This window comes from Aethalodelphis obliquidens, unplaced genomic scaffold, assembly GCF_003676395.1.
Source record: "Aethalodelphis obliquidens isolate GAN/ISIS:26980383/991018 unplaced genomic scaffold, ASM367639v1 scaffold55, whole genome shotgun sequence".
In the NCBI taxonomy this organism is placed as follows: domain Eukaryota; kingdom Metazoa; phylum Chordata; class Mammalia; order Artiodactyla; family Delphinidae; genus Aethalodelphis; species Aethalodelphis obliquidens.
In genome coordinates, this window is record NW_020837999.1 from 6,976,650 (window position 1) to 6,995,765 (window position 19,116).

A 19,116-nucleotide genomic window follows, 5' to 3' on the forward strand; every position below is an offset into this window, starting at 1 on the left:
GGAGCTTGAAATCTAGGTAATCCCCTCATACTAAAAAAATCCAAAAATTTAAAACAAATTAATCTCTATACAGAAAAGACAGAGATTCAAATCTGAATATTAAATCATTTAATTCTTAAACCACTCAACATGCATAATGTTCTTTTACACAGTGTTAAAATAAAGAGGAAAATGTATTTTTATACAAACAGAATTTCAAGTATACATTAATAGACTTTTCAAATTACTAACCAAGTTGCTAAGATTTCATTCACATTGTTCTTAAAGCTGTTCAAGGAGAAAGCTTTTGCTAAACTGCTTTAAATATGTTTATATAAACCCATATATTTTCACTTTCTCTGAATCTCCCTCCCCCAACCCCAGTCTCTGCCCACCCTCCTGCCCTCCCCCCTCCCCCGACACAACAGGGCTCCTGGGGCTCTAGGAGGCATGCAACCCCACCAAGAACTATTGGCTTGTCATCAGGGGAAGGACAGAATCTACAGGAGGAGAGACTCAGAATGCCTGTCAAATTAAGGGAGAGAACAAATCTGATACTTAGAAACGACACAAATCAGGATATTTGGTAGCCTGTGATTCACTTGCCTTTTATTAAAAAAAAAAGTCTCAGCCTCCCACGAAACCACCCACAAGTTTCTGATAATTTGGTAGCTGAGAAAATAATTTAACATTGGGTATTTTCCCCAGTGAAACTTCCGAAATCAAGGTAGGCATTTTGAACTTTTTCATTTGGTTGTTTCTTTTTCCCTTTGGCTGGGGGTGGGGGGCAGCTTAAAAATGGTTGATTTCTGTGTTTACATTACGGAATTTAGTTAATTTTACGAGGTCACCAAGAGTTCTCCCTCCTCAACTCTCCTCCTGAAGTAATCTGGCTTCAGGGCAAGGAACAGCCACTCTCCTTAGGAATTAAAGTGCATTTTTTTCAGTAAAAGTGGGGTGGGGGGAGGTGTGGTTTACACTTAAGTGATAATGATTAAAAGAGGGTGGGGTGAGAGAAAATCCTATTCCTATATATAGGTATTTATAGTTAAGGTCATAATAAAAACAGATATTCTCTAAGGAAATAAGATGTACAAACCCAGTCCAGCACCCTCAGAGGTGCAAGAGTGCTAGCCTGGCTCACCGACTTTTCTGAGGCATCTTTATTAATGGAGTAATCGCTTCAGATGAAAGACACAAACCTCAAATGTTAGTTTTTTCAAAGGGAAAAAACAGACCGGTAGGTTCTTCTAGTTAAAAACTCTATCTCATTCCCTTTCAGGGATAACAACATTTTAGAAATTGATTGTCTGTTTTAATATGAATCCTTGATTAACAAGTTGTGAAAAAATGTTAGATAAGTTTGTTGCTTAGAAATATTATGGTAGCCTTTAGAAACTCAGGATGAGGAGGCATAGTTGGTCCTTGCTATCAATAAATATCAGCTGAGGGGAAGTTAAAATTTTCCTGTAATCTCTTTATTTGATAGCTACCACCAGAATCTTACTTTCTGTTTTCCTATAAATGCTTTACTATTTCTTGGGGGACAAACCCAAGAATTTTCCAAAGAGAAGTAAATGCTACATTATTAGCTGTATGAAGAAGTGATGAGAAGGGGGAAATTGTCCTGGATTCTGGCCTCTGAGTCCAGTGTGATCTGCTTTTCACAGTGACCAGTGGGAAGGCACAGTGCCAGGGACAGGTAGATGGGAGACAGCTGTCACCCACCATATAAGCACCATTGAGAACAGGTGGACAGATTTCTTTCCGACTATATCCATCTGAAGGAAACCATATTTCGGCTACATTGACTTTTCTACCTTAGAACCCTCTGTCTTGTCTTTTCTTCTCAGAGACAGAGCATAAGTGGGTCCCACCTGAAATTATGAGAAGCCAGGATATCTAAGGGAAATCTAAGTGGCTTTGCGGGATCTTATTAGTTCTCTGACCAGGGATTGAACCCAGGCCTTTGGCAGTGGAAGCGCCAAGGACCCACTAACCACTGGACCGCCAGGGAATTCCCTAAGTGCTCTTTCAACCTACTTCTCCCTTTACTCACTTATGCTGACGTGCCAAAAATTGAGAGTTCTGATTTTAAGATTTCTTAAAGGAGAAGCCATTGATTCCTGACTGATCTGGCAGATCTATTTAAGTTCTGCCATTAGATCACAAAATAATTCAACAGGCTAAAACAGTGAACATAGACCATAGAGGATGAAAAGTTAACGGACTGAGACATTTCTTTTGCCTATAGTTTGGGAATGTTTTTCTTTTGTTGTGAATAGGGGGATGGGACAGGGTGGTGAAACTGCAGTCAGACCAGCTTTTGTTTAGCTCTTTCAGAAAGGATTTCTTAAAGGTTTAAGAGGAATCAGCAAGCCAGTCAGTAGGACAGAAGAACTTGGCAGAGCTTCACAGTCCTGATAAAGAATTCCTGATAGGGAATTTCTTTCATTACTGGTGTAAAATATAGTACAAGTTTCTCTCTGTATATTTTTACCATTACTTCCCCCTTCTCCTCCTCTACTCTCCTTCCCTAAATCTTAAAATCCAGTGCGGTGTGATCTGCATAAAGTTCAACAGTGTTTCACAGTACTCCACCATGTTCCTCAGTATGAAAACCCTAATGGGCTACTCTCCGGATGCAAACAAGTCTCAAAGGCTATTGCTTTTCTATTCCACACAATATAAGGAAGCCTTCACAAATCTTCTAAGGCATAGGAGGCGTTTTTCTCTGACATTGCAGCATATACATGCTAAGCAAACAGCCAGGCCTTAATGTTATTTTAATGAAATTTCATAGCCTGATGCTAATTCAGTCCTCTGCACTAGCAATTTTTCCTTCCACCCACTTTTTCTTCTCAAACACACCACCTATTTGAAATTGAAATTATCAATTATTTGTAGGCAATATATGAATGAAAATTTCTACAGTGCCGGCAGTCTCTCAGATGAGAGACTGCTATATTTGAACTTGCTCTTAAACACAAATTTCTTTCATGAATTAGAAATCACTTGGTAGCTAATTAGTTTGAATGGTGATTCTCACTTTTTTAAGGATAATCAAACAGTTCTCCCCTCCCCATTATCACGTGTGAGGTTGCCATGGGCAGGTATCTTTATACCTGGGTGGGAGAATGAAAGATATGAAAACTCGTTTGGGAATTACTGGGTTAAGTCTTTGATATCCTGGAACAAATATGCTGAAATGACTCACTTCACATTTCATGTAAAACTCAGAAATATTTACGCCTTAGCTAGTGCATTTAATTCACAAAGAAACACGGAAAAGTGAAAGTCGCTTTACATCGAAATCCCACTTAGAAGACAGGCTAAGAAACAATCAAATATATCACCATCACCCCAGAAAGGGCCCTCCTTTTTCTTCATTAACAATGCCACCTGCTTACTTTACAAATAAAAATCACCCTAGGTGGCTTGGGCTTGGCTCTCTTAATAAGTTCAAGCGCTCCATTTCAGCTAGCAGAGTTAAAAAAAATCTCCACTTAAATCACATATGCAAGGGAAAGAGGATTCTAGGGAGCAGACTTTGAAAATCTGTTTTGCTGACTTATGCATACTTTGGTATAGAGAGGAAACTGGGTGGATGGCAACATCTCTCTACTGAATTACTCCGAGGACAAATAAATGATCCATTTTACCACTTGAGCCTTGGCCCACTCTAAGTTTTAAACTCAGAGCCATGCCTGGGATACCAATAAAGGTATCTTATGACAAAAGAGAACCAGGTAGAGGTTATCCTGCCAAAGACCATTCAGGACTACCTAGAAAATGATTCTCAACCTTGGCTGCCCATTAAAATCATCTGAGGAGCTTTTAAAGCCCAGGTTGCACAGCAGGCCACTTAAACGTGAAGGTCTAGAGGAGGCCCCAGGCATCAGTACTTTTTTAAATGCCCCAGGTGATTCTAATGTGCAGCCAAGATGGAGAACTACTTGCCTAGGTCAACTGGCTCTGTAACAGAAAGCACTAAGGTCACTGTTCACCTAAGCCAGATAGAAGAAAGATAAGACTCTATGCTTCCTCCCAGATTAACAGATTTAACATGCCTCAAACAAATTACCTAGGCATTTCTCACTTTTTTGTTTGTTTTGTATTTCAATAAATCACTGTGGCTGTAAAACAGGCTGCACTGCTGACAGTATATTATTGACTTAGTAAGACTGCACCTTAAGTATGTGTTTGTAGCAAAACAGCTCGGGACAGGCCTAGGCCAAAACTCTGCGCACAAACAAAAGATACGCCAGCAGGAGTTAATTCCTGAGTCTAGGATATTAGGAGCATGGCTTATAGGTTGACAATGATTCTATAGTTAGAAAAAAAATAGCTGTGGTGAATAGATTCACATGATTTTACTGCCTATCTCCCTATAGCATTCATACTGTATTTAGGCGAACGTTACTATATCAGTTGTCACCAATGAGTACTGCTTGTCTCATTTGGAATTTCACACTGTATTGTCACTTGCCCTACCCAGTCACCAGGAAAGTAAATACTTATCAGCTAGTACCTAAAACACAGATGCCAACCTCTAAAAATCTGAAAATGGATCACTCTCTCATTTTCACTCCTAATCAGAGAATCCCTGTGTGGAATTACAACCAGCCAGTGCATTAGAAATGAAAAGGTGGAAAGCATTCTGGGATATTTCTGAAAAGGCCAGTAGTCCTTCCTCAGCTGTAACAAATGTTCACACGGTAGGTATCCTGACTTGGCTCAGTGTACTTGTGCCCCAAACAGCAAATCAGTTGAGTGCTACAACTGCATTTAAAGATTAGGTGGCCTGCCTAGTGGCATTTTACTTCCAAAACTGAATTTCCTGACACCCACAACAGGCCATCCTGACTATTTTAACAGTATTGGCATTAAAACCAGAAAAATCTCTCTTCGGAATGTCTAAAAGCAAAACAGGTCATCCAAAAAACTGCATGCAAAACTGCAAGTTAAGATATTGGCAGAAGGCTCATTATCAGGAAAATATGGTTGATATTCCAGTCCCCCAAAATGGACTGCAAATGGCAATTTAAAAAAAAAACAAACCCTCAGGATTCAAACAAAATTTTCACATCATTAAAAGGAGTTGAGTGCACCTTTAAAAACAACAGAAAGACTCCACTTCCACGGGCTACTCTTGCCAAATAGAAGCCAGTGGATAAAAGCACTAAACCCAAGTGTTCTGTTTGATTTGGGCAATGAAACCAAACATTGACATCTGAACATGACAAGAAGTGAGATACTGCAGTCTCTATATTTTGGGTCTGGCTTTCCTTTGCTTGCTACAGAAAGCTACACTCTATCTTCAGCCAAGTGCTCAGAGGTAGAGGAGCTGAAGTGAGTACAAGAGAATGGGGTGGATGGTGGCTGAGGAATCCAGCCTCCTGCCTAAGGGGCTACAGGGCAATCTTGGAATATTCTCAGTCTTTAATGGGAGGTAGAATTTTCTACACTGACTTATCTGCCTTCATCAGACACCTTTTTCTCACATACATACATAAAATCACATACACATAGCTGGCAACTCACAATGATATTGCAACTTGCAGCAACTGTACACCTAGCCCAACAGACACTTTCAATCTAAATTTTATATTATCCTCAGCTTTTCTCAGGTAGATGCAAGCCAAATTTGTTCTTTTGAGATCCCTCCTTTTGCCAGGCTTCTAAACATACATTTCACTTTAACGCCTACATCTTATGTCGCTGAAGAACAGCTGCACTAAGTGGGTGCAAAGTGTTATAACATCTTTATAAATAGAAAGTGCAAGAAACAATTTTCTTAGCCAAAATACAAACAAAGCAACTAAAAGCTCTCATAGCCTACTATGCCAAGAATTTGATTTTTATAATCAATGATACAGCTAACAAAATGCTTCTAAAGCTACCAAGGTCATAGTGGATGAGTAAATATATTTATAAACATACATTTATGAAAAAAAGGTATTAAGAAAATAGCCAAACTTCCCACAAAAGTTATTTGCATGAACTATCTTTAGTATACCACTCTGTGTTCAATGCACATGCATATACAATTGAATTATATTAGTGTTATTTTTATTGGCCCACTTTTCCAAAAAGAAAACAGGCTCATTTTTTAAAACTTCAAGTTACATGATTTAAAATCATTTTTGTAAAAATATCAAATACCATATAAATTCTAAATATCTTTGCTATCTGGCTGATAGCCATTCTAGAGGTGGATTCCAGCCACATGTAGTGACTCCTGATTTAGCATCTTGGCTTCCAGAGGAAACACATTTTAAGCTTTGTTCCCTGTGTTGTAATTCTGTTTTTGCAGTGGTTCTTTAAGAACCACTGTAGTTAGGATTCTATTTATAGGAAACTCAGTAGATCACCTTCAAAAATGTCAAAACATCTGCCACAAGATATGCTAAAAGCAGAAATCTAAACCTTAAGGAATTTCTCAGGATGTGGTTATTAAATGGTTTAGACTTGTGATGCTGAAAAGAAAGAATAAGTATTTTGTCAGTCTGCAGGTTCCCTTCTGACTTTGTTCTCTTTTTCAATTTGAGACCACAGTACAGTTGACCCTTGACCGACATGGGTTTGAACTGCATGGATCCATTTATAGCCAGGTTTTTTTCAATAGTAAATACTACAGTACTACACCATCAGTGGTTGGTTGAATCCCTGGATGCAGAGGAACCACAGAAACGGAGGCCAACTATAAGTTATAGGGGGATTTTCCACTTGCAGAGGTCGGCACCCTAACTCCCACATTGTTCAAGAAACAACTATACTTAGTTTTCATGCAACCACCAGATGATTTCAAATTTAAGAGTCACAGAGAATCTAGAGGAGGGCCCAAAGAGCTGTAAGAAACCGAATGAGTGGCATCTTCATAGATTATCAAATATTTTTCAAGTGTCCAGTATTTTCACTATAAGCATCTTTGCTGCAAACATTTTCACAGCATAACTAATTGGTCATAAGACAGTTTTTGCCCCAAAAGATAAAATAACTGGATGAGTTTTTGGTTTGATAGTTTGGTTTCGACTGGCATTTCTCCCAGTTAGCAACATTACTGATGCCTTTATTGAGCTGACAGATAATGATGATTTGCCCCAAGAGTTGGTTTCTTATTTTGAAACACTACATTGGAGGATAAAGAGGCCAAAAGCCTCAAAGGTGCAGAGTTGAATCCACATTTCCCACAGAACTTTGGAAAGTCTATGAATGGACATATGACAAAATGCCAAGAACAAACAACAGTGCAGAGGCTTTCACGATGCAATACAAAGCTTGGCTACAAATATGCATCCTGGTATTTGGAAACTGATACCTCTCTTAATGAAGGAAGAAATTTAAGCAAAAAGAAAAAGAACAATGCTGAATGAGGAGATGAATCAACAAGCAAAAAAAAAAAAAAAAGTATAAAATACTAAGAATGAAAGACCTGGAAGACAAGTGCTTAGGTACAACACACAAAATCAGTTATTTGTGCAGGATTGCCATGAATCTACACACATTTTAGAGGTATTCAAATATTTTGTATTTTGCAATAAAGTTTTTTTTTAATTTTGTTATTCATTTTTCATGCTGCATTATGTCCTTTTTAATGTCCCTCTTTTATTTTTTATTTTTATTTTTTATCTTTTATGGCAAAATTGCCTTACAGCGAATTAGTTATAAGGTGAAAATGCTTGCAGCAAAGTTGACTATGGCAAAGATGGTTCTAGCCAAAGTACCTAGAACCAATTTTTCATTCCCTGGGAGTATATTTTCAAAGCCTTCTCTGTCACAAAAAGCAGACTTTGAGGTACAGCAGAGTGGAAATATGGATAAAAAAGAAAATGTTAAGGCTATTTTATTTTTATTCATCAAAATTTGCCCCAATCATTATATGATAAAATCTAATTAATCCTGATGCCTAAATGAATCAAACATTCCAACCCTGGTTATTCAACTACAAATGCCGAAGTCTTTCTTTTCTCTTCCCAGAATTTTCTAGAGTCCTAAATTAAGTCTTCAGCCCTGAGTACCCCTTTTATATCCTGTATTTGTAATTCCTGAGGCCTGACCGGGAAACAGAGATCTCTTCACTATATGATAATTGGGGATGACCAGCAAGAAGCCCTCACAACTAATTCTCTAGGAAACCACTATACATGGAATGGATAGATAATACCAAACCTTTCTTCTCTTAGAAAGTGTATTCATTTGGGGATGATCATTTTTAGAGCAGAATCCATTCTCTGGCATTATTTCTTCTGAAGGAAATAAAAGTCCATTTATAAGCCAGCAGGAATTTAAATAAAGCATCCTAAATTTGACAAGTCTAACCAAAAATTGTACAAATTCAATGATTTGTTATTCTATATAACAGAAGCTGATAGCAACTGATAATTTTAAAAGATTCACAACTATAAAACTGGGCAACGGATTTTCCCATATGGAAGGTAATATAAATGGAATGAACCTATTCTCCTAGCACAAATTTGTGCCAGAGGTGGTATGGTGGCAGTAAAGATGTATAGGATATGTAGGCAAAACTTGCAATCATCTCAAGAATATAATCCATCTAGCCACTCAATAGAAACTCCTGTTGAAACAGATATAGCAGCCATATAAACTTTCCATACCACAGGAGTTCTTGCCTATTTGTAAATTAAATACAGCTGACATCTCTAATAAATCTAGGTCTGTAACAGCAAGCTTTTTATTCCCTCTGGAGTATTTCTGGTTTAGCATAGACAGTTACTGTGGCTTCACAGGAAAAAAAAAACAAAAAACGGCAAATGCTCATAATTTGGAACTTGGAACAAAAGAAAAAATGGAAATTTTGCTATAACATAAATGAAACTCAGGGGGTGGGAAGCTAAAGAAATCTGTTCCAGGTATTTGTCTCATTCTCCTTCTAGCTCCTTTACTGACCCATGGTAGATATAAGAAATGGTTTCTATGGCACAAACAACTGACCTAAATGAACACACAAGAGTTAAGACAAATCAAAAAAACCTAATGCTACCTATAACAGATTAAAGTTGGCCCCAAATCCTTGACACATCTTCCATCAAGTGGTAAGGTATTTCCTCTCCCCTTGAATCTGGGCTGACCAGTGACTTCTTTGACCAATAGTGTATGGTGATGACTCTATGATAGCTCTGGGCCTGGCCTTGAAGAGGACTGGCATCCTCTGCCCAGCCTCTTGGAGGCCTGAGCTGCCATTTCATAACTCTGACTACTATGATGGAGAGATCAGATGGAGAGTCCCTGAGACTCCAGAGAGGGAGAGGAGGCCTGCTGGGCCTATTCTTCTAGCCCTCCCTACCAAGGTGTCAGGAATGTGAGATCATCTTGGACACTCCTGACCGGTCCAACCACCTGCTGAATACTACCAGGTGACCTGAGCTGTCACCACAGGGAGCAAGAAATTGCCTAGACAAGCCTTTCCTGAATTTCTGATTCACAACATCATGCGATATATAAAGTAGTTGCTGTTTTAAGTCACTAAGGTTTAGGATAGTTCATTACACAGCAATAGATAACTGGAATGCTATCTATCTTTTAATTTTTGCCTTGGTAGTAACTCAATCACTCATTCACAATTAGAACTACCAAATGGGTGACTCCTCTAAATTGGTGGGCAATATCCCCAGAAAAAATTCATCATTCAACATCTGCTCAGAGGTCAACTGCTTTATCTCATGAAGAAATCTTCCAATCACTTATTCCTGAATTAAAAGTTCACTAAAAGCAGTGCTGTTACTGGCTATTGTATATTCTAGTTCACTCCAACTTTATAAGTAAACAGAGTTAACACGATGTACTGGAGATAGCCTGGGCTTTGGAATCAGGTAAATATTGGCTCTGCAGTTTATCCATTGTGTAATCTTGGGCTCAACAGTTTCCTCATCTACAAAATGTAGTATAATTACACCTATTAAAGGCAACATACTCTACTAAGAATGTCAAGTGTAGTGAAAGACTGCCTAGGTCAACCTCTCTGTGTCTCCATTTCTTTCTCTCTAAAGTGAGGATAATAACAGTATCTACCCTAATGGGATTGTCATAAGGATTAGATGAGTTAACGGTGAGGCACATAGAACTGTGCCTAACTCATAGTAAACACTTAAAGTCCGCTATTCTTAGTTACTACCATTACTACCTCATAGGATTATCTTGAGAATTTACTGCAATTATGTCCCTAAAGCACTTAGTATGGTTAATTCTGTCCCCTTCTTTTTGATCTTTTATCTCTGTAGTGAAAAGTGCAGGCTTTTAAAAGTATACACCAGCCTCTAACCAAGTGGGTTTAGGACTCTCAAGTATAGGAAGCCACATCTAAACTATGTCTAAAATCAATTTTGTTATACAAATTCCAAGCAGATTATCTGGTACCAAAAATTACTTAATGGAACAAAAATTTACTTAATGGAACAGATTCTCCTGTATGCTACCTACCATTTAAGATAAGTGATTTCATAGAACAGGGAACATTTTCCTATGAGATACATAGTTTGACTTCCCGCATTATGGATTGAGATTCTAAAATTCACAGTATATTAAATTGTGTTGTTGGTCATATGAGATACTGAACAAATCTCTCTCTTAACTGGGTGGTGAATTCTAGCTTCCTTAACAGGACTTACTGAGTAGACATGAAAAAAGCAAGCATTAGAAAAGTGTTTTCTTGTTTTTTTTTTCCCTAAACTGCTCTGCCTTTGTAACTAAGCTTTGTTTTTAAAACTTCCACTGTTTGAGCTAATGGACCTTTCTTAATTATGTTACTATGGGAGGTATTTATTATACAGATAATGGAGAAGATGTAAGATATTTATTTATCTTATATATGCACACTCTGTGAATATACTGTATATTTCAGGTAATATTTGCCTTCTAAGTTATTGCTGTTCCTTACAATTGAGGGAAAAGATAGTCTGCCTACACAACAAAACTGGCTAGTCTGTACAGATATCTTGCAGGTTTTGATATCACTGTTCCTATCAACAATTACATCCTTTGGAATGTAATTAAGTCGGGTTTGAAAGTACTCAAAATATCCAACTTTGGCTTGTCCTGAGCAAGAAAACATACTTAATGCAAAGTAAAAAGACTGGCCCTGGGAAAAGCACCACTTAAGAATGAGTGAAAACAGACACTAAAAAGCAAAGGAGGCAAAGCAACATAAGACTGATAATTATCAAAGAAGTCATAATGCTTGGCAAACTCCATTGTTTTCAACAGATTCGTATTTAAATGACATCTATTACCAAGACTTCAAATGGTGGTGGATGCAGATGATTCACTGGGCTACCTAAATACGATTTCTTTCACAAGTCCTCTACCCCAGATTCATCAGAATCCCAAATTAACCAGAAAAGCAGCACTCCAAAATCTCAAGAACTCACTATTACTATAAGTGCTCTAAGACAAGGCAGATGTCACCTAAGCAAATATTCTGGAACCTTCTAGATGAAGATTATCTATTACTTGGAGGGTGTAACATATAAAACCTACTAATATCCAACTTAGAAAAAAGGCAACTTTAAGAATAAAATGCCTACTGAAGAGGTGCCATATATGCGGCTAGGTCACTCATCCAAACTTCGTATGTCTTGGTAGAGCTCACAACAAAGTAAGAATCAAATCCACTGTATTGTATCAGCATGGCCTAGAACACTTTGCCCAGATAAATTTACCTCAGAAGTCCATGTATTGTTTCCAAATGGGGAGCAATTATATTCTCCTCTTGCAAGGAATTCTGTTTATTATCATCCTAACATTTTCCATTTTTTCCACATCTGGCATAAATAAGCTATTTGAACAGTAAGAATGAACATTCACAAATCAAATACATAATGGCCCATTACAGATTTAGAAGCATTACAAACTATAACAGAAATTGGAAGGTAGGTCTAAAAAGAACTTTAAATCTTCAGATGTTTCATTATGTTTTAAAACACTGACTTAAAAAAAAAAAAAGGAAGATTTTGGCTTTTTACTATTCCACATGGAACAGAGTGAGTTTACTTGAGGAAATGAAGATTTATAGTAAAGGAAATGGGTAGAGGTTTCTAATCTAGAGAAACAGTACTTTGGATAAGAATCAAACCACTTATTCATAACAGAAATTAAATTTTAATACTAGTGGGAATAACTTCATTCTTGCCATCATCATCATTATGTTAACTTAGAGAAATGGCAAAACACTTATAAAAACATTACTTTTCTTACAGCACTTTAGGTAAACATGGTATTCATTTAACCCTACATTATTATGCATGGGAATTATTTTAAAAAATTACTTTCTTAAATCTGTAATTACCATCCTAAACTTTAATGCAGCTTTAAGGCAAGGACAAATCATAAGGCCTACTCTAAATGCTTTAAAGCAATGGGATTCAAGAAGGAGCACAAATGAGACAAGGATCTAGAAAAAGATGGCAACCTCTTTCAAGAAACTGATGCATATACGGCAGTATGAATTTAAAACCTCAACCAAACTATTATTATAAAGGCAAAATGGCAAGAGTGACAAATTGAGAGGCAGTGGTGTAATTGTTTCAAATCTAATTCTGGACTTGGCAAACTTTTGTTTTCAAGCTTTGCAGGCCATGTGGTCTCTGTCAAAGTACTCAACTTTGCCACTATTGCAGAAAGTAGCCATTAACAATACCAAAACGAATTGGTGTGGATTTATTCCACTATCACTTTCTTTACAGTACAGGTGACCTCAGGATTTGGCCTGGGGGCTATGGTTTGCTGAACCTTGATCTAATTACTAAATCCTAGAGATATACTTTGCTAAGGGGCATCCTCTCAAATTAAGGGATTTACCTGGTTTAATTGCTAGTTGTCCCTTCTCTAAATCTCAGCAACCAAAATACTGAATTAGTAAGTATACAGATAAGGAGAACATTTGAGGAAGAGAAAAAAAACCCACATCTGTTGCAGCTGAAAAAATAAAAACTTCTAAGATTCCAACTCCTTCCTGATTAAATGCCTTTCCACTATGACTTAGAAGACTTTTATCTTTGTTCAATTTAATTTCCTTTCCATTACCCATTGCTTTCATTTCTTTAAATTAGATCTTCCAGTCAAATAAAATATCATTTTTACCAGTTAAAACAAAATTAGTGTTAAGTAACAGCTAAAACTTTTCAAAAGTTATTTCTTGACTAAAGACTATTCAGCTATTAAGGATGATGTTCACTATTTCACTCTTCCATAAAACCACTTCCAACCAGGGCCTGATTGAACTATGAAGTTAGTAGGAAAATGGTTTATTTCTATTGTCATGCCATCTTTGGAAAACCCTGTTTCAATGATGTAGAGGGAACTGGAAACATTGAAAAAAAAAACCCAAAAAGTAACAACAAGAAAACTTCCCTTAACTACTATCTCCCTTCTTTTCCAATTTTTATCCTTCAGGAACGAATTTATTTTTACACATTCAAGATTAGATTTGACCCTCTAGTATAACGGATAGCTTGGGGGTAGTTTGCAACTCACATAAAGTAAAATTCAACTCAGTTCAGAGGTAAATATGGTTCTGAGTAAAGAGAGAACAAGTCATTAGAAAGAGCCTTCTGCCTAAGTACAGTATTACTGTTCATGCCAATGCCATATTTTAAACTGGTATCAGAGTTCTGAGAGAGAATAAAAGGTACCTCTTAGAATGAAAGCAGATTAATATATTGTCATCTCTCTTCTTTTGCTGAGAATATTGGGTAGCTCCTTTGCTATTAAGTGCTACTCAATAAATGAAAACAGTCCCAGTGTTTGCTATTTCATGGCATTAAAGTACTTAATGATGATTTAGCTCTCACTGCTAATGCTGTTCCCTTCACAAGGTGACACGTGCAAGTTAAAATTTGGTAATGAGTTTTCAGCATTAGCTAAAGTCCATTTAGTACATCCTTAAGAGAGGTATCCTCTGTGCACACGCCTATATAGCTATTCATTAAGGTAGATAGAACACTACTAACTCCTATGACCCTACAGTGATGTTAGCTAAGAACTAGGACAATGTCACAGTGAACCTGGATAAGAATCTTGGATAGTTATTTAGAGTAATATCTCTTCTAACTAAAATGGGGAAACTGCTTTCAGAAACGTAAATTTGTTTAAAAGTTAGGCTGGCTTGAATTTTCATGAATTTCATGGCTCTGCCCTAGGCCAGTTAAGAGGAGAGAACCAGCAAACATGATTGTGCTGATGTGGTCCTAGATGACCGAGAAGCACTCTATTCACAGTACAGATACAGCAAAAACCTATTAGCAGTGAATAAAAAGGGAGGGGGAACCCATCAAACACTCATAGCATTTCCACATCTATCAGACAGTCCCTACTTCATTTAAAATGTTTGTTGCTAACCCTGGATGGAGTACTGACAAATGCTGCAAAGTTTCTCTTTACAGAAATTACTGCACCTCACTTTTACAATTTGGTAATAGTTTAAATAGCTCTATTTTCTCAAATAACATCTAAGAAACTAACAAAGCAATATAGAACTTTCCAGCATAATACTTCTGAAAAGTAGGATGGACTTAACAATTTTTGGTAGGCTTAAAAGCTCCATCTAAAGCAGCATATTCTGTACCTCTCACCTCCCTATTTAGTAATGGCAAAATCTGTCCACTGAAAGCATTGATTACCAGCTGAAATGTTTCCTTAAAGATTTCAGTCTAATTTCAACTCTACTTTTTCTATGCCACAGAGCATAGTTGGTCCCTAAGACGGCCCTAGGCGACAGTTTTCACCCTATCATGCTGTTGCCCATCTAAAGAGGAGAATGCCATAGTCTATGTCTTCTGAAGACAAAATACGGCTTCAACATAATGTTTAAGGGTAGGCTCTAATCAAATGGTAGCATTATTGCATTCCTATTAAAAGATGCATTGTTTTTCCAGAAGAAAAAATAACCGTTCATTAGTGATATGGTGCAGCTGTATATGTATGTACAGGTCTCAGATTGCTTAAGAATTACCCTTTGCATTCTAACTTCCTATCATCAAAGCAACGCCATTCTTTCCTACCCACTTTTTCACATACCCAAGCAGTCTCAGGAAGGGAGCACACTACTAATGTTCTCACAAATGGCTCACCACCAGTTCAGGCATGATCAGCCCCTCTCCCAAATCTCTTTTACAATCATCTATGCCCCTGCACCAAAACAATTTCTTAAACCACTACATATTTAAATACTCTGTAAAAAATTAATGATCAATTAAGAGAAGCTACAGATTTTTCTCTTTTCTATTTGCACTGTAACTTGTAAGCATCTACTTGCCTGCATCCCTTAATAATCCTCCTTCATTCTCTGCACGCAAGACAGGGCATCTAAAGCTCTACATGTTCGGTAAATTCTTTCTGACTCTCAGTGCTGGATTAAGAATCTCAGAAATACCCAGAATTACCAAAAAGGTCCCTTGAAGTTTTAAAAATCTTAGGAATGATTAAGTAACCAAACCTGATCAAAATCAATCCCTTGATCAATTTATTGCAACATGATTGTGCATGATGTTTTCTGGTAAATGCCCTGTAGTGTATTATTAAAAAGCAAAGCTCTTGGAGTCACCAGCAATTTGCTGATGGTTGGTTTACGAATTACTAAGTTTGCAGACGCAAGACATGGATTTAGTGAGGTTCTTCTATTGGACTGAAAATATAAACTATCACATATGTAGAAGGAAATGGAACTGTAGTTGCAGTAAGAAGCATAATATTGAATTTCTACAACCACAATATTGCGAAAAAAGTGTGTTTAAAATGTCATATAAAAGTTATCAAATATGGAGACCTGTGGATTTAAAAATACAATCCAGGCTCATTTCACTGTAAAGTGACATTTTTGATGCATAATATTGCTGTTATGTGAAGCTAGGAGCCGAAGAGGCTGGATGAAACTTTGGTAGTCAGCCTTACGCGTTAACTCATCTGGACTAGAGCCATTTCCTAACACCTTAAGATATATAAGCACTATGGCTTACAAATACCAATCAGGAAGTTGCAGTACGGCTGCCTCTGTGCTGTTCGATAATTGCAGAGCAAAAACACTTCCTTCCCTGCTCCCCCCTTCCTCAACACAACACCCAGGCCCCAAATGCAGAACTACATATTGCAAACACTTTGCTGCTCATTTCACTTCCAGGTGCCTAAAGTGCTTCAGGTGATGCTGCCCATTAGAATACTGCTCCAAGATGGCTGCATACATGAAACAATCAGGCAAAGTATCAGACGCCTTGTCAGGGCAAAGATTAATCTAACCTTTCAAAACAAAAAGAACCACTGGGATTCTTTTTTTTTTTTTTCCCCCTTCTTGAGATAAGAAACTGCATGTTCTGGCAGGGAAGGAAGAAGAGAAATTCCCCCTCATCATCACCATCATGATTACTTCCTTCTCTCTTGTGGCTGGCTGGTTCAGATGACCAAGGCTCCTGCTTCATTTTTCAGATCTGGGCAATTACAGCCACCAGGGTGATATGGACCAAAGTACAGTGTTCAAACATGACTGGTAGATAAATGATCACTTATCATTGTTTTGTTAAAAAAAATTTTTTTTTTTATAAAGTTAACAAACCAAGGCTGTTGATCCCTGAATTAGAAAGTTGATTTGCTTGATTATTTTCCAAAGTGTGAGGTGGGAAGAAAGAGGGGAAGAGCTTCTAGTGCTTTTGTGTATGTTGCTGATACAACATCTTGCTAACATCTTCTGATCTGGTGTTGTGGCATTTTGTGAATCTAAGTACCAGCCCATGGCCGTGATGCTGGTTACTTACGGCCCAAAGGGGAAGAGAGTCTGCCCCACCTCCTCGCTGTTTCAATCTGGCCCAGTAGTGGACACAGAGCCCTGGGCAGTTTCCCCAGAAGCAACTGTCTCTTCTTGTGAAGGTGACTCTTCCTCGGCTTGTCCCCGAGATGTGACAGTTGTTTCAGGGGAGATGCTATGAGGCCCCTCCAGGGGTATACAGCCAGGGTGGTTTTTGCGAAAGTGCTGATTCAAGATGGCCTGGAAGGGGAAACTTTTGCCACAAACATGACAGTGAAAGGGCTTGTTGCCTGTGTGCTTGCGGATGTGATACTCCAGCTGATCTTTCCGGGTATATTTCTTGCCACACATGCGGCAGACGAATGGTGTAATCCCCATGTGCAGGCGCATGTGGCGGTCCAGGCTCCCCTTCTGGTTGAAAGATTTGGCACAGTAGATACAGGTGAGACGGGGGTTATACCGGAACCACCGCTCAGATACTTCCTGCTCTCGGAGATACTCCACATAGCCACTTACTCCCATCATTGCTGACTCTTCTACCTGTACCAGGTGAGGACAATAAGAAAGAATATGTATTATTACGTATATAGAGTAAAAGACATCAAATCTATTTTTACCTCTGTTACTTAGCTATATGCTTATTTTTTGTAGCGATCCAAATAGGAAATTAATTACTATGAAAAAGTAAAGATGTTAAGATAGAAATTAAAAAAAAAAACGAGGCCACTCTATTCCATTACCATAAAAGAACAGGACAGCTGAGTTACTTTCTTGCTGAAAAACTGCATGCTTATTAAACCCCTGCTGAATGTTTAATTTGTGGTGGTACGAGAATCTAAGCCCACTAATACCATCCATTTGGACTCTAATTTGCAATTATAGTCTAGACAATCAGGTAGGTACTTCGCCAATGTTGGCAACTTAGGCAACTTTCTGTGATGATGGAAATACTTGATAATCCACACCACCTAATACAGTTGCCACCAGGCACATGTGGCTATTAAGCATGTGTAATTTGCTAGTGTGACTGAGGAACTGAATTTTTCATTTTAATTGCTTTCAGTTAACTAAAATTTAAATTTAAATAGCCACATGTGACATGGCTAATGGCTACTATATCGGATAGTACAGAATACATTATGGCAAGCACATTATAAATCATATTTATGGCATTATCATTAATACTAAAATTTAACCCAACAGTAACTAGCTTTATAAAAATGTATATAATTTGTAGGTGACAGTATTCCTTTTTACCCCAAAATATTTTAGTACCACACCAACACATTTTCTTCATTCTAAAGACTAATAAAAGTTTAACTGACCTCAGAGAAAACTGGCAAAAGAGCTGGGAAAGGAAACTAGGCTGAGATATGAATTTACTAACTTGGTTATTCCCTCCTATAACCTCTTCACAATTTGATACTCAGTAAGTATTTACTGAGTGACTATTGTCCACCAAATACAATGACAGGTGCCACAGAGAAAGAAGTACAAGACTTGGTTTCTGGGACCTCCCTGCTGGTGCCGTGGATAAGACTCCATGCTCCCAATGCAGGGGGCCCGGGTTCAATCCCTGGTCAGGGAACTAGATCCAACACACATGCTGCAACTAAGAGTTTGCATGCCACAACTAAGGAGCCAGACTGCTGCAACTAAGGAGCCGCCAAGCCACAGTTAAGGAGCTCTGGAGCCGAAACTAAGACCTGGCACAACCAAAATAAATAAATAAGTAAATAAGTTAAAAAAAAAAGTCACCAAAAAAAAAAAAAAAGACTTGGTTTCTGATTTTGCCCTCTGAACAAAAAGATGAAACTTCTGAACAAAAAGCAGACAAAACAAAGTAGGAGAAATACATATTCCTAATGATGTTGCTAATTCACTTTTCAAACTGTTTATAGTAAAGGTAAGTGTCCTTAAAATACACTGCACAGAAGTATTATCATCTAATTTTACATACCTATTATTTGTAGTGGTTTGATTTAAACAGATTATTAAAAGTAAAGAGAGGGCTTCCCTGGTGGCACAGTGGTTAAGAATCCGCCTGCCAATGCAGGGGACACAGGTTCGAGCCTTGGTCCGGGAAGATCCCACATGCCACAGAGCAACTAAGCCTGTGCGCAACTACTGTGCTCTACTACTGTGCTCTAGAGCCCACGAGCCACAACTACTGAGCCTGCGCTATAGAGCCCACACACCGCAACTATTGAAGCCTGCGCGCCTAGAGCCCGTGCTCACAACAAGAGAAGCCACCGCAATGAGAAGCCCGCGCACCGCAACGAAGAGTAGCCCCCACTTGACGCAATTAAAGAAAGCCCGCGTGCAGCAACGAAGACCCAATGCAGCCAAAAATAAATAAAGAGAATAATCTGTGAGTTATATTC

General features: G+C 38.0%; 2 protein-coding genes across 10 annotated transcripts in view; one reads left to right on the plus strand and one right to left on the minus strand.

Annotated features, from left to right (window-relative positions):
* Positions 1-19,116, plus strand: part of SERPINC1 (serpin family C member 1) — a 43,455-nt gene that overhangs the window by 10,340 nt on the left and 13,999 nt on the right. For 2 of the 8 annotated variants that reach the window (XR_003428549.1, XR_003428548.1), the window contains exon 1: positions 16,672-16,683. The exons of the other annotated variants lie outside the window; for them this stretch is intronic. The gene's annotated coding sequence lies outside the window, so the exon portion shown is untranslated. Of the gene's footprint in view, positions 1-16,671; positions 16,684-19,116 lie in introns of those variants that run through there. 8 annotated transcript variants of the gene reach the window in all.
* Positions 86-19,116, minus strand: part of ZBTB37 (zinc finger and BTB domain containing 37) — a 28,203-nt gene continuing 9,172 nt past the window's right edge. For both annotated transcript variants that reach the window (XM_027086285.1, XM_027086283.1), the window contains exon 4: positions 86-17,272. In XM_027086285.1, coding sequence (XP_026942086.1) covers positions 16,784-17,272 — 489 coding nt within the window. In that variant the 3' untranslated portion in view covers positions 86-16,783. The remainder of the gene's footprint in view (positions 17,273-19,116) is intronic.